The sequence below is a fragment of the Aotus nancymaae genome, unplaced genomic scaffold, assembly GCF_030222135.1.
Source record: "Aotus nancymaae isolate 86718 unplaced genomic scaffold, 86718_ANA_hifiasm-v0.15.2.pri h1tg000040l, whole genome shotgun sequence".
Classification (NCBI taxonomy): Eukaryota; Metazoa; Chordata; class Mammalia; order Primates; family Aotidae; genus Aotus; species Aotus nancymaae.
In genome coordinates this window covers 90,660,659-90,673,251 of record NW_026988454.1, presented here as the reverse complement: position 1 = coordinate 90,673,251, position 12,593 = coordinate 90,660,659, and the positions used below count along the sequence as shown (strand labels likewise).

At 36.7% G+C, this 12,593-nt stretch overlaps 1 protein-coding gene across 5 annotated transcripts in view; it reads left to right on the top strand.

The window, feature by feature from the left end:
- SENP6 (SUMO specific peptidase 6) overlaps nt 1–12,282 on the top strand; it is a 109,660-nt gene extending 97,378 nt beyond the window's left edge. For all 5 annotated transcript variants that reach the window (XM_012471809.3, XM_012471805.3, XM_012471808.3 and 2 more), the window contains 5 exons: nt 5,268–5,371; nt 7,058–7,146; nt 9,839–9,907; nt 10,003–10,153; nt 11,751–12,282. In XM_012471809.3, coding sequence (XP_012327232.2) covers nt 5,268–5,371; nt 7,058–7,146; nt 9,839–9,907; nt 10,003–10,153; nt 11,751–11,960 — 623 coding nt within the window. In that variant the 3' untranslated portion in view covers nt 11,961–12,282. The remainder of the gene's footprint in view (nt 1–5,267; nt 5,372–7,057; nt 7,147–9,838; nt 9,908–10,002; nt 10,154–11,750) is intronic.
- Nucleotides 12,283–12,593: the final 311 nt, after the last annotated feature.

Sequence of the window (12,593 nt, the reverse complement as noted above, 5' to 3'; positions counted from 1 at the left end):
ATCTGCTTATGCCCTTTTTGTAGTTTGTCTCTTCTGTCACCCCCAGAGCGGAATTTTGAAATTGTAGTATGAGGTTTACATTTTCCATTTATTGGAACTTCAATTTATTTTTATTTCATAGGAAATTTACAGTATTCAGCCTTAACAGTAGTTGTGCAGGCTGGGCATGGTGGCTCACACTTGTAATCCCAGCACTTTAGGAGGCTGAGTTGGGTGGATCACTAGGTCAGGAGTTCGAGACCAGCTTGGCCAACATGGTGAAACCCCATCTTTACTAAAAATACAAAAATTAGCCAGATGTGTTAATGCATGCCTATAATCCCAGCTACTCAGGAGGCTGAGGTGGGAGAATTGCTTGAACCCAGGAGACAGAGGTTGCACCGAGCTGAGATCACGCCACTGCATTCCAGCCTGAGCAACAGAGCAAGACTCTGTGTCAGAATTAAAAAAAAAAAAACAAAAAAAACAGTAGTTGTGCAGTCTTAGATGTATGAGACAAATTAGACCTGAGTTTACATGTTAGTAAATTGAGATCAAATGGACCGAGGCAGAAATGAAAGCTTTCTCTTCAAAATAGTTGTGTACATTCCAATGAAAGCTTGGTTCTTCATTCCTCACTCTCCTTCACTGTTTTCAGTGGAAAGAGGCACTGGTCCAATCTTTGCTTGTTTAAATCGCTCTTCAGCCCTAATACATTGATTTTTGTCCTTGAGTCAGTTCTATAATTGTGGCACCTATTGAAGAAATCTAGTTTCTATTTAAATTCTTAAATTTGATATCAAGTCAATTGTGTAATTTCCTCCCCAACCTACAAGTAAAATAGTCCTCTCTATAAAAACCCATAACAGGCCGGTTGCGATGGCTCATGCCTGTAATCTCAGCACTTTGGGAGGCCGATGAGGGTGGATCACAAGGTCAGCAGTTCGAGACCAGCCTGGCCAACATGGTGAAACCCTGTCTCTAGTAAAAATGCAAAAATTAGCTGGGCATGGTGGCGTGTACCTGTAATCCCATAATCCCAGCTACTCGGGTGGCTGAAGCAGGAGAATCGCTTGAACCCAGGAGGCGGAGGTTGCAGTGAGCTGAGATTGTGCCATTGCACTCCAGCCTGGGCGACAAAAGCAAATGTCTCAAAAAAAAAAAAAACCCTATAACATGCTATAATATGTGCCTTGCAAACTTCTTAAAAACTGTGAATAGATGTAATACATTTTTCTTCTTTTTTTTCTAACACCTTGGTCATAGAACTAATAAAATTTTTTGGATGAAAAATATTGGTATAGGATATAGAATAAATTATGTGATTCAGAAAGAACCTATCAAAAATTGCAAATCCTGAACATACTCTTGGTACTTATACCAGATTGTATTATTTTAGTGAGTCAGAAAGCTATGGTTGAGGTTGAGCCTTTTTTTTTTTTTTTTCTGAGACAGAATCACCCAGTCTAGAGTGTAGTGGCGCAGTCTTGGCTCACTGCAAACCTCTGCCTCCTGGATTCAAGCAGTTCTCTTCTCTTGGGTCAGCCTCCCTAGTAGCTGGGATACAGGTACATGCCACCTTGCCCAGCCTGTTTAGCTCTTTTAAGAAATCTCCTAAGCAGGAAAATCTAGAATAGATTAGTGGCTGCTTGGGGCTTTTGGAGTGGGCAGGTGAAGTGGATGGGAATGTAGGAAGAGAGTGACAACCAAATGGTATGGGGTTTCTTTTTGAGATAATGAAAAGGTTTAAAAATTGGTTATGATGATGGCTGTGCATATACTAAAAACCATTAGATTGTATACTTTAAATGAGTGTATATGGTATGTAAATTAAATTTCAGTATGGCTATATTTTTTGAGTCTTCTTTTGACCAGTGGTCTTACATACTTCAATGTGAATTCAAATAAATGAATTAAGTGCTTGACTTGAAGCAATGGGACAAAAGCAGCCTAGGGCTTCATATACATAAACTCCAGAGCTTTCTAGTGCCCTTTCCTACAAATTAATTTTCTGCTCAAGTAACAGCTAGTTAAATTTGAGTAAGCAGCCTCAAAAATCCTAGTGGAGATCAAAGCCAAAAATAATTTTTTTAATATAGTTTGCCTTCTTAGTACTTGTTTATCCCATTTACTCATTTTTAAATTATAGTCTGTACATTTTGTTTTGTTTTTAGTACGTGTATACCATATCAGCTATTTCTTCCTCTGAACAGATGTTTCACAAAAAATTACATGTAGTGATTTCACTTATAGTCAACAAGTGTTGATACTTATGTCAGATAGCATACTGTAGTAAATAAGTGGAAATTAGGGTTTTACACTCAACTAGGGAAATCATGATGTGTGGAATCACTACTTTCACTTGCTGTTTTTTCACTTGACACAATATGAAATAGTTGGTTTACCATGGTTCATGAAAAATGTGTATGCTTAAACTCTAGAATCACACTCAGCATCCTCACATGGTCTCATTATATGAGAAGTTCTCAGGAACTGACACTGATTTAGAAAACCACTGATCAAGTCATCATCTCTCAGTTTACGCCAGGTCATTTGTTTATGGAGGGAATTGACTGCATCATTTAAGTTATTTTTCTCTTTGTTTTGAAAGGCATTTGTAGTTTAGTTTGTGTAAGGCAGATACTCATATGACCACAGTTTACATAGATAATAATGATTTGCTGCTAGAAATAACCTGATTGTAATGGATTAATTCTGAATTGTGTGATGATTTTGGACAAATTTTATTGAAATACAGGTGTTTTAGCTTTAAATAGACTTAAAAATAAGATTTTTGGAAAAAATAAATTGAAGAGATCATTCTTTTTTTTCTTTCTTTTTTCTTTTTCTTTTTTGAGACAGGGTCTCACTCTGTTGTCCAGACTGGAATGTAGTGGCACAATCATAGATCACTGAAGCCTCTACCCCTGGACTCAAGCAGTCCTCCCAACTCAACCTCCTGAGTAGCTAGGACTCTAGGCATGTGCCACCTGCCTGGCAAAATTTAATTTCTGTAGAGACAGGGTCTCCCTGTGTTGCTCAGACTGGTCTCAAACTTATGTGTTCAAGCAATCATCTCATCTCAGCCTCCCAGAGTGTTGGGATTACAGATGTGAGCCACTGCGCTCAGCCCATAGTGCTTTCTTTTTGGTTGTGGCAGATATTTGTTCTTTTTTGAGACAGTCTCACTTTCATGAAAGTTAAGAGTGCAGCAATACAATCACAGTTCACTGCAGCCTCAACCTCCCACGGTCAAGTGATCCTCCCACTTCAGCTTCCTGAGTAACTGGGACCACCCGTGCATACCACTACACCTGACTAATTCTTTATTTTTTTGTAGAGACAGTGATCCTTCTGGACTCAAGTGATTCTCCTGCCTGAGCCTCCCAAAGTGCTAGGATTACAGGTGCTAGGCCACTGTGCCCAGCCCCATAGTGCTTTATTGGTTATTTTAAATAGTATGCTTCTGAACACAACAGTTAGATCTATATAGCTTTTTCTTCGTTTTTCATTTTTTGTTTGTTTTTTGAGACAGAGTCTCGCTTTGTCATTCAGGCTGGAGTGCAGTGGCACGATCTTGGCTCTCTGCAACCTCCGTTTCCCAGGTTCAAGCAATTCTCCTGTCTCAGCCTCCTGATTAGCTGAGATTACTGGTGGATGCCACCATGCCTGGCTAGCTTTTGTGTTTTTAGTAGAGACAAGTTTTCACCATGTTAGCCAAGTTGGATTATATATCTTTTCAGAAATACATTTGGCTTCCTTTTCATCCCATCTTGTTTATATTACTTTCTTAACACCTTTTTAGTAACTTACACCAAAGTAAATTTTATCCTGTCTATAATACCTAAAAGTCATGCTTTTTAAATTTTTGAAAGAAAAATAAATAAATAAAAATTAGTTGGGCATAGTGGTGTGTACCTGTAATCCCAGCATTCTGGGAGGCCAAAGCAGGAGGATGGCTTAAGCCTAGAAGTTTAAGGTTACAGTGAGTTATGATTGCATCACTGGACTCCGGGCATGGCAAAAGAGTGAAAGAAATCCTGTCTCTTAAAAGTCAGAAAATACGAGGCCAGGCACAGTGGCTCATGCCTGTAATTCCAACACTTTGGGAGGGGAGGCAAAGGCAGGTGGATCACTTGAGACCAGGAGTTCAAGACGAGCCTGGTCAACATGGCAAAACTCCATCTACTAAAAATACAAAAATGCCAGGTATGGTGGTGTGCACCTATAATCCCAGCTATTCAGTAGGCTGAGGCAGGAGAATCCCTTGAACCTGGGAGGCAGAGGTTTCAGTGAGCCGAGATTGTGCTACTGCACTCCACCCTGGGTGACAGAGCAAGACTCTGTCTCAAAAAATAAAAATTAAAAAAAAAAAAGTAAGTAAAATAAAATAACATTTTGAAATGGTAGTAAATCTTACAGTAATTCTTTGAAATATGTTGTGATTAGCTTCTTTCAACAAAATAATTGATTTATATTTGTCTAAAAACAAACCTATTACTCGTAATGTTCATTTTTGTCCTGAATTATATAATTTTCCATTTTTGAAATTTTAATTATAAAATTATGCAGTTGCATTTTCTTTTATGTTCTATGATTTGCTGTTTCTGTTGTTGGATGTTCAGACAGTCATAGCTTTCATTACTAAAGATATCTGATGGCTGGACGTGGTGGCTCACGCATGTAATCCCAGCACTTTAGGAGGCTGAGGTGGGCAGATCACCGATCACCTGAGGTCAGAAATTTGAGATGAGCCTGGCCAACATGGTAAAACCCCGTCTCTACTAAAAGTACAAAAATTAGCTGGGCATGGGGGCGGGCACTCGTAGTCCCAGCTTCAGGAGGCTGAGGCAGGAGAATTGCTTGAAGCCAGGAGGCAGAGGTTGCAGTCAGCCAAGATCACACCATTGCACTCTAGACTGATTGACAAGAGCAAAACTCCATCTCAAAAAAAAAAGATACCTGACTTTTAAAGATAAAAAGTATTTATTTGTTTACATATATACATATGTGTATGTATTTAAGTATATATATATTTAATCATAGCTGATACCTAGTTTTTAAATTTTAATGAATTTTAGCATCTGAGTAGCAGAAACAACTGTAATTGACATGTCAGTTCAGGTTTTTAAAGTAACTCACTTATGCTTGTAATATTATACACTAAGGCAGATTTTGTTTCCTTGACTACTATATTGTTAATTAACTACTAGCATTAATTTCAACCTTATATACTATAAGTGATAGACATGGCCTTTTTTATTATGTGATGTTTCTTATTGATACAGATGGCTTAAGCAAAATCAGACTAAACTATGGTGATGAATCAACTGAAGGTGGTAAAATGCTTGAAGATGAACTCATCGACTTCTCAGAAGATCAGGATAACCAGGTAAAACTTAATGCTTGGCAAAAAGTTCTAATGTTTATCTAATTACAAGTTTTTCTTGCTGAACATAGTGGCACACACCTGTAGTCCTAGTGACTTAAGAGGCTAAGGCAGGAAGATCTCTTAAGCCTAGGAGTTTGAGTTCAGCCTGGGCAACATAGGAGACTCCATCTCTTTGAAAAAAAAAGGAAAGAAAGAAAAAAATTTTCCTTCATAAAGTGTTGTAAAGCAATTTCTTCGACTAGTAATTTATCATGGCTTCTGAATTTGGATCATGTCTTAAAAAACAAATTCAGCTTTCAAGTCAGAAGTTGCCAGGATAAATGTTCACGATGTTGCTGCTGCTACGGTGGTGTGGACTATACTTTAACGTAATGCCAATTATCCCACCTAACTCAGCTACCACCACCACTACCCACCTTCTTCTTTCAAAGCATTTATGAGCCATACTTAACCTTTAATCTGACTTGACATTCAAGAAGCAAATGTTTAAACCTTCAATATGTGGTATATAAGTACCAAAAAAATTAGTATCGTTTTTCCATTTGCCAGTAATTTTTTTTTCCTGTCTGATTTGATTTATATGTCATGGCAGAAGCAGATAATATTTAATTAAAGTTAACATAGATGAATTCTGACTTTTCCTTAGATTCTCATTTGCCCTAATAAACAGTATTAATATCAAGAATAAAATATATCTGTGAATATACTTTATTTTTTAGCTACAGTTAAAGAGGATTTTATATTGAGAAAAGTTTATAAGAATCCTATAGCATACCATTTTGTTAATCCTCTGACTTTTCATTAGTTGTTAGGACATACTGAGTTGTACAGCAGTGAAGATGGCTTTATACTGTATCTTTCCTTTTTGTTTAATCTTCTGTGAACAAAAGGCATTTTATGATATCTTTTGGTTTACAACATATGGCAGCTAAATATAGCTTTTCAATCCAACATATATAGGAATTACATTCATGATTTATAATGAGCACTTGTTCTTAGGCACTTTTGGTTATAGCAGTTAACCTGTGATGTGAACAAGCTAATGTAACTGTGCTTTATTATTACTGTTATTCCTACTTTAGGTTATTACATTCGTAAAGTTGCCAGAAGCTTTCTCAAAGAACAACAGTGACCAAAAAAAGCCTTGTTTATTTTATATTCAAGAGAATCTGCAGAATAAGGACACAATGTCCTTAAGTTAGCTTCTCACAAGAGAGATGGATATATGAGTTTCTTAAGGAAAACAGTGTTTCCAAAAACCCTTTAAATATTTCTAATATGAAAACATTATCCATGTAAAATAATATAGGTTATTTATATCCTATTGTGAAACAGCTGTCTTAGCCAGCAAACTAAATTTTTGTAAAAATAAACTAAATTCAGAGCAGTAATATTTGATGGGAGAAGAATCAGTCATGATATATTCACTTTTAAAGATTTATTCTAGAATGAGTAAATGTAACAATTTGTTATAAACTGTTGATAGTTTCTTTCCCTTAAAATGTCAGTGTTGTGGCATTAGATAATTGGAATTAACTAACATAGCACATCTCTAGTGTCTAATCACCTAAATAGAGAAAAAATTTTGACATTCATTATGAATATTTTTGTCTTCAGTGTGCTATTTTGTTAGGCTACTATTTAGATTATATATTTTCAATATTAACAGTAGGCTGTCTTTTATAGGATGATAGCAGTGATGATGGATTCCTTGGTGATGACAACTGCAATTCAGAGATAGGACAGTGGCATTTAAAGCCTACTATCTGTAAACAGTAAGCATTAACTATATCTTGCAAACTGCATAATTTTTATTTAAGTATGCTCATAAAATAAAACGTAACAGGACAGTTTTTATTTAAACAAATACTTAAGCAAAACTCATAAATGCTGTCAGGTTCAGTGAGGAAACTTGAGGCATGCTATCCAGGGATTAAAATGGGAAGAACGGATAATCATTTCAGTCCTCCATTTGCCAGTTTCCCCAGCTTCTGTGTGCACATGTGCACACACAAGTGTTTTGTTGTGTTTATCTTTGTAAACTTTTTATCTTTTTTTTTTGTTGTGTTTTGTTTTGTTTTGAGACAGAATTTGCTCTCTTGCTTAGACTGGAGTGCAGTGGTGTGATCTCAGCTTACCACATCCTCTGCCTCCCTGGTTCAAGTGATTCTCATGCCTCAGCTTCTGAAGTAGCTGGGACTACAGGTGTGCGCCACTATGCCTGGCTAAGTTTTCTATTTTTAGTAGCGATCAGGTTTTACCATGTTGGCCAGACTGGTCTCAAACTCCTGGCCTCAACTGATTCACCTGCCTCAGCCTCCCAAAGTGCTGGGATTACAGGTGCAACCCACCGTGCCTGGCCACAACTTTGGATAGTGAACCACTATTCATTTTTATTAGCAATGTTGGGAGCAGAAATCACTATATATCAAAACAGTAACATGAGATTGGAGTTTACACTGATTCCTAGCTACTTTATGAAGGTTGTGGAGTAACCAAAAGTAGACGTAAGAGACATGTTCCATCCAGCTGAAAACTCCAAATAAGAGTGAGTCAGTTTTGGTTTTCAGAAGTTTCTTCTGAGGTCACTCCAGAGATGCCAGACTGCTTAGGTTTAATCTCTTTTGACTTTTTTTAAAAGAAAATTGTTGACAGAAACTCTATTAAGACACTTTGAAAATGAAGCATCATTTCATAGGAAAATAGAGACTAGGGTAGTTAAAGAATTTGCTCTTGGCCGGGCATGGTGGCTCATGCCTGTAATCCCAGCACTTTGGGAGGCTGAGGCAGGCAGATCATGAGATCAAGAGATCGAGACCATCCTGGCCAATATGGTGAAACCCCGTACCTACTAAAAACAGAAAAGCTAGCTGGGTGTGGTGGCGCGCGCCTATAGTCCCAGCTACTCAGGAGGCTGAGGCGGGAGAATTGCTTGAACCTGGGAGGCGGGGGTTGCAGTGAGCTGAGATTGAGCCACTGTACTCCAGCCTGGAGACAGAGCTAGACTCTGACTCAAACAAACAAAAAGAAACAGTATGCTCCAAACTTTGTAAAATTTTAGCAGGAAGAACCTAGATAATTTCCAGACACAGTGGGTCACACTTCTAATTCTAGCACTTTTGAAGACCAAGGCAGGAGGAGCGCTTGAGGCCAGGAGTTCAAGGCCAGCTTGGGCAACACAGTGAGACCCCATTTCTTCAAAAAGTAAAAGAAAAAAAGAAGGCCGGGCACAGTGAATCCCAGCACTTTGGGAGTCCAAGGCAGGCAGATAACCTCAGGTCAGGAGTTCGAGACCAGCCTGACCAACATGGAAGAACCCTGTTTCTACTAAAAATACAAAACTAGCTGGGCGTGGTGGCGCATGCTTGTAATCCCAGCTACTTGGGAAGCTGAGGCAGGAGAATCGCTTGAACCCAGGAGGCAGAGGTTGTGGTGAGCTGAGATCTTGCCATTGCACGCCAGCCTGAGCAACAAGATCAAAACTCTGTCTTAAAAAAAAAAAAAAAAAAAGCCAAGTGTGGTCACTAAAAAAGAACCTAGTTTTTTTAATATTTAAGGACTTTGGGCTCTATATTAGACTTCCTTACTTGAGTTTACAACATAACTTCACAGAATTAAAATATTAAAAGTTGAATCTTCAGCCGTCAACATTTATATACAGAGTGTTCTGAAGTGGAATCTTGAAAAAAAAAACCCACCACGTTCTAAACTAATTATTTTATGTGATGATTACCTGTTTTGTTATCTATAATAAGTTTTAGTTAAAAATGAGGTTTTTGGCTCGGCAAGGTAGCTCATGCCTATAATCCCAGCACTTTGGGAGGCTGAGGCGGGCAGATAGCTTGAGCCCAGGAGTTCTTTACCAGCCTGGGCAGCATGGAAAAACCCCATCTCTACAAAAAAATACAAAAATGAGCTGAGCGTGGTCACACCTGCCTGTAGTCCCAGCTCCTCAGGGGGCCGAGGTGGGAGGATCACCTGTGCTCAGGACATTGAGGCTGCAGTGAGCCATTTTTATGCCACTGCACATGGTGACAGAGTGAGACCCTGTCTAAAAAAAATGGGCCTGGGTGGGAGGATTATTTTCTTTCTACTGTTTCATGGCCCTTCTTTTGTTGATGTAGAATATCAGGATGTTCAAATTTTTAGAATTGTTTTGACTTTTTACTAATTTTGAAGTACTTTCGGAAACCAACTATGGAATTTTAGTATTAAATATTTATAGCTAAGATATGGTTAATATTCTATAATTCAATATTTAATATATCCACAGATATTTAAGTATTAATAAATTATAAAGTTTATATGTGTCTATAAAGTTCATTTATTTTCCCTCCGTAGTACTGAGTCATACAAAAGGGATTTTGAAGGTTTTAAATTTGATTGTTTATAATAGGCCACTTTTAATCCTTTTATGCCTTTGTAATATTATGAAGTATTCAACTTTTGGTCATTTTTACCCTGCAGACCTTGTATCCTACTTATGGACTCACTCCGAGGCCCTTCTCGGTCAAATGTTGTCAAAATTTTAAGAGAGTAAGTTCACACTTGATTTTGTATTCTCATGGGGATGAAGAACTATGTATTTATATATATATGTGTGTATTCTTAACATATATGAATTATTGCAGGTATTTAGAAGTGGAATGGGAAGTTAAAAAAGGAAGCAAAAGAAGTTTTTCCAAAGATGTTATGAAGGGCTCTAATCCAAAAGTACCACAGCAAAACAACTTCAGTGACTGTGGTGTATACGTATTGCAGTATGTGGAGAGCTTTTTTGAGGTGGGTTTCAATTTGTTGGATCTGATATAATAAATAATAAAATAGTTCATTTGAGTTTACCTTAGTAAAAAACAACAGTAAGCAAATATTTTAAAGAGTTTTAAAATTATCGTTTCAAAAATTATTCCATGGAGCAAAATCTTCTAAATGGAAGAACTTTCATGGCATTTAAAAAATAGTATATTTCATTATTTAAAAAAATAGTATATTTACAGTTCATCAAATCCAAGGCTTGTTGAGTTCATTCTATCACTGAACAATCAACCTGCCCTCTCTACTGGCTCTTTCCACCTTAAGAAATCTCTCCCATGATTCATACTACTGCTTTTACCCTCTTTTCTCCTCTTCATAGATATATTTCTTCAGAAGTGTTTATATTCACTCCATAATTCTACAGATTCTACTTCTCAGATCTCTAAAATCCAGTATCCTTACCCTTATGTTAAAATTGCTTTTGACCTCTCAACACTCCTTGACACCGTGACCATTTTTTCCTCACTCTCTTGCTTTGACTTCAGAGGTACAGTACCACACATACCTCTCTTGGATATTCTTTACAGTGATACTGACTTCTTCCATCTTCATCTACCATGTAGTGGATGACAACTAGGTTCTGTGAATTGTGTCACTTAATGTCAAATAGGTTTATTATTTTATCCTCGAGTGTCACTATTCTGAACTGCTATACCAATCTCTAACAGATTCCTATGCCTCCTGCCTTTTGTTTTTCACAGTTTTCCAAAAACAAATCTAATCCTGTTACTTTCCTACTTTAAATTTTATATAGTGGCTTCCCGTTGCTGTTGATTTACAGACCAAAATCTTTCACGTGACTGAGAAGCACCTATGTGATCTCATCCCCTATTTAACCTTCTAGCCTCATTTTCCCACCATTTTCACTCTAGCATTTAATACATCAGCCACCCAAACACCATTGTTTCATGTTCTTTCTTGCCTCTAGGCCTTGATTCATATTTCCTTATCTGGAATACTCTTTTATTGCTTCTGTCATACCTTGGCTATCTAACATCTATTCATTCTTCAGGTCTTAGCCTAAACATCACTTCCTCTTGGAATTGCATTAAACCTCCAGATAAGTATTTTCACAGTCTTCTATACTTCTGTCATAATACTTGTCATATTCCTTGTTTTAATTGTTGAATTACCTGTCTTTCTAAACTAGAGCTGGCAAACATTTTAATAAAAGTAGTAAATATGTTGGGCTTTGCAACTTATACAGTCTCTGTTGCCTCTTAGTTCTGCTTTTGCCCAGTGAAAGCATCTGCAGACTGTATGTAAATGAATTAGTGTGGCTGTGTTTCAATAAAACTTTATTACAAAAACGGGCAGTGGGCAGAATTTGGTCCACTGGCAACAGTTTGCCAAACCCTGATCTAGACTACAAGATCTGTGACAGAAACTGTGTCTTATATCTCCAGTACCTAGCACAGTGTTTGGCATGTGATAGATAATATACAAATACATACTGAACGAGTTGTTGGGTTTTCTTATTTTTAATTTTGGAATCTTTCTGAGATTGAAACAAAAGGTTATTTATTACAGTTTTCTAATATGCATTTAATTATTTTATTTTCAGAATCCAATTCTCAATTTTGAACTACCTATGAATTTGGCAAACTGGTTTCCTCCACCAAGAATGAGAACAAAAAGAGAAGAAATCCGAAACATAATTCTGAAGCTGCAGGAAGATCAGAGCAAAGAGAAAAATAAGCATAAAGACACTTACTCAGCAGAAGCACCTTTAGGCGAAGGAACAGAACAATATGTCAATAGTATCTCAGATTGACCATTTCTGTTACTTGTCAGTTCTGCCTTCAGAAACTAAATGACTTTCAAGTTTGGGTATATAAAGAACTGAAGTGCTTACTACTCAGTGATTTAGAAATTTCGATGCTTGTATAAATGTCATATAATTAATTTCCAAAGGAGTATGTATTAAGTAAAAGTCTGTAAATATGTTAATGAGGCCAATTTTTCCAGCATTTATAATTATTTTTTTCACTTGTTAGGAAGTTTTTGTTATGTATTTTCTGTTCATAGTACCTAAAATTGCAACTTCTAAACACAAATAAAGAGAAAATATTTATAGGAGGAAATGATTAATTTGATATTCTTTAGTGAACTTGTTTAATTCCTCAGTGGATGTGACATATTTCATGGGATATTCAAATATCTGTGGTAATATTTTGACCCTTTACATTTGTTCTAAAATAAGTCAAAATGTGAAAATAATATTAAATCTAAGATACTTTGAACTAAGCATCTTTATATGCTTGTATAACAGGAAAAAAGTAACAGCTTTTCAATTCATACACTCCCTTGTGTTTAGTGAACCCAAGAAATGTAATAAATATTTATAATTTTACACAAATATTTAAGAAGCAGTATTAAGAACAATTCAAAAACAACTTTATACTAC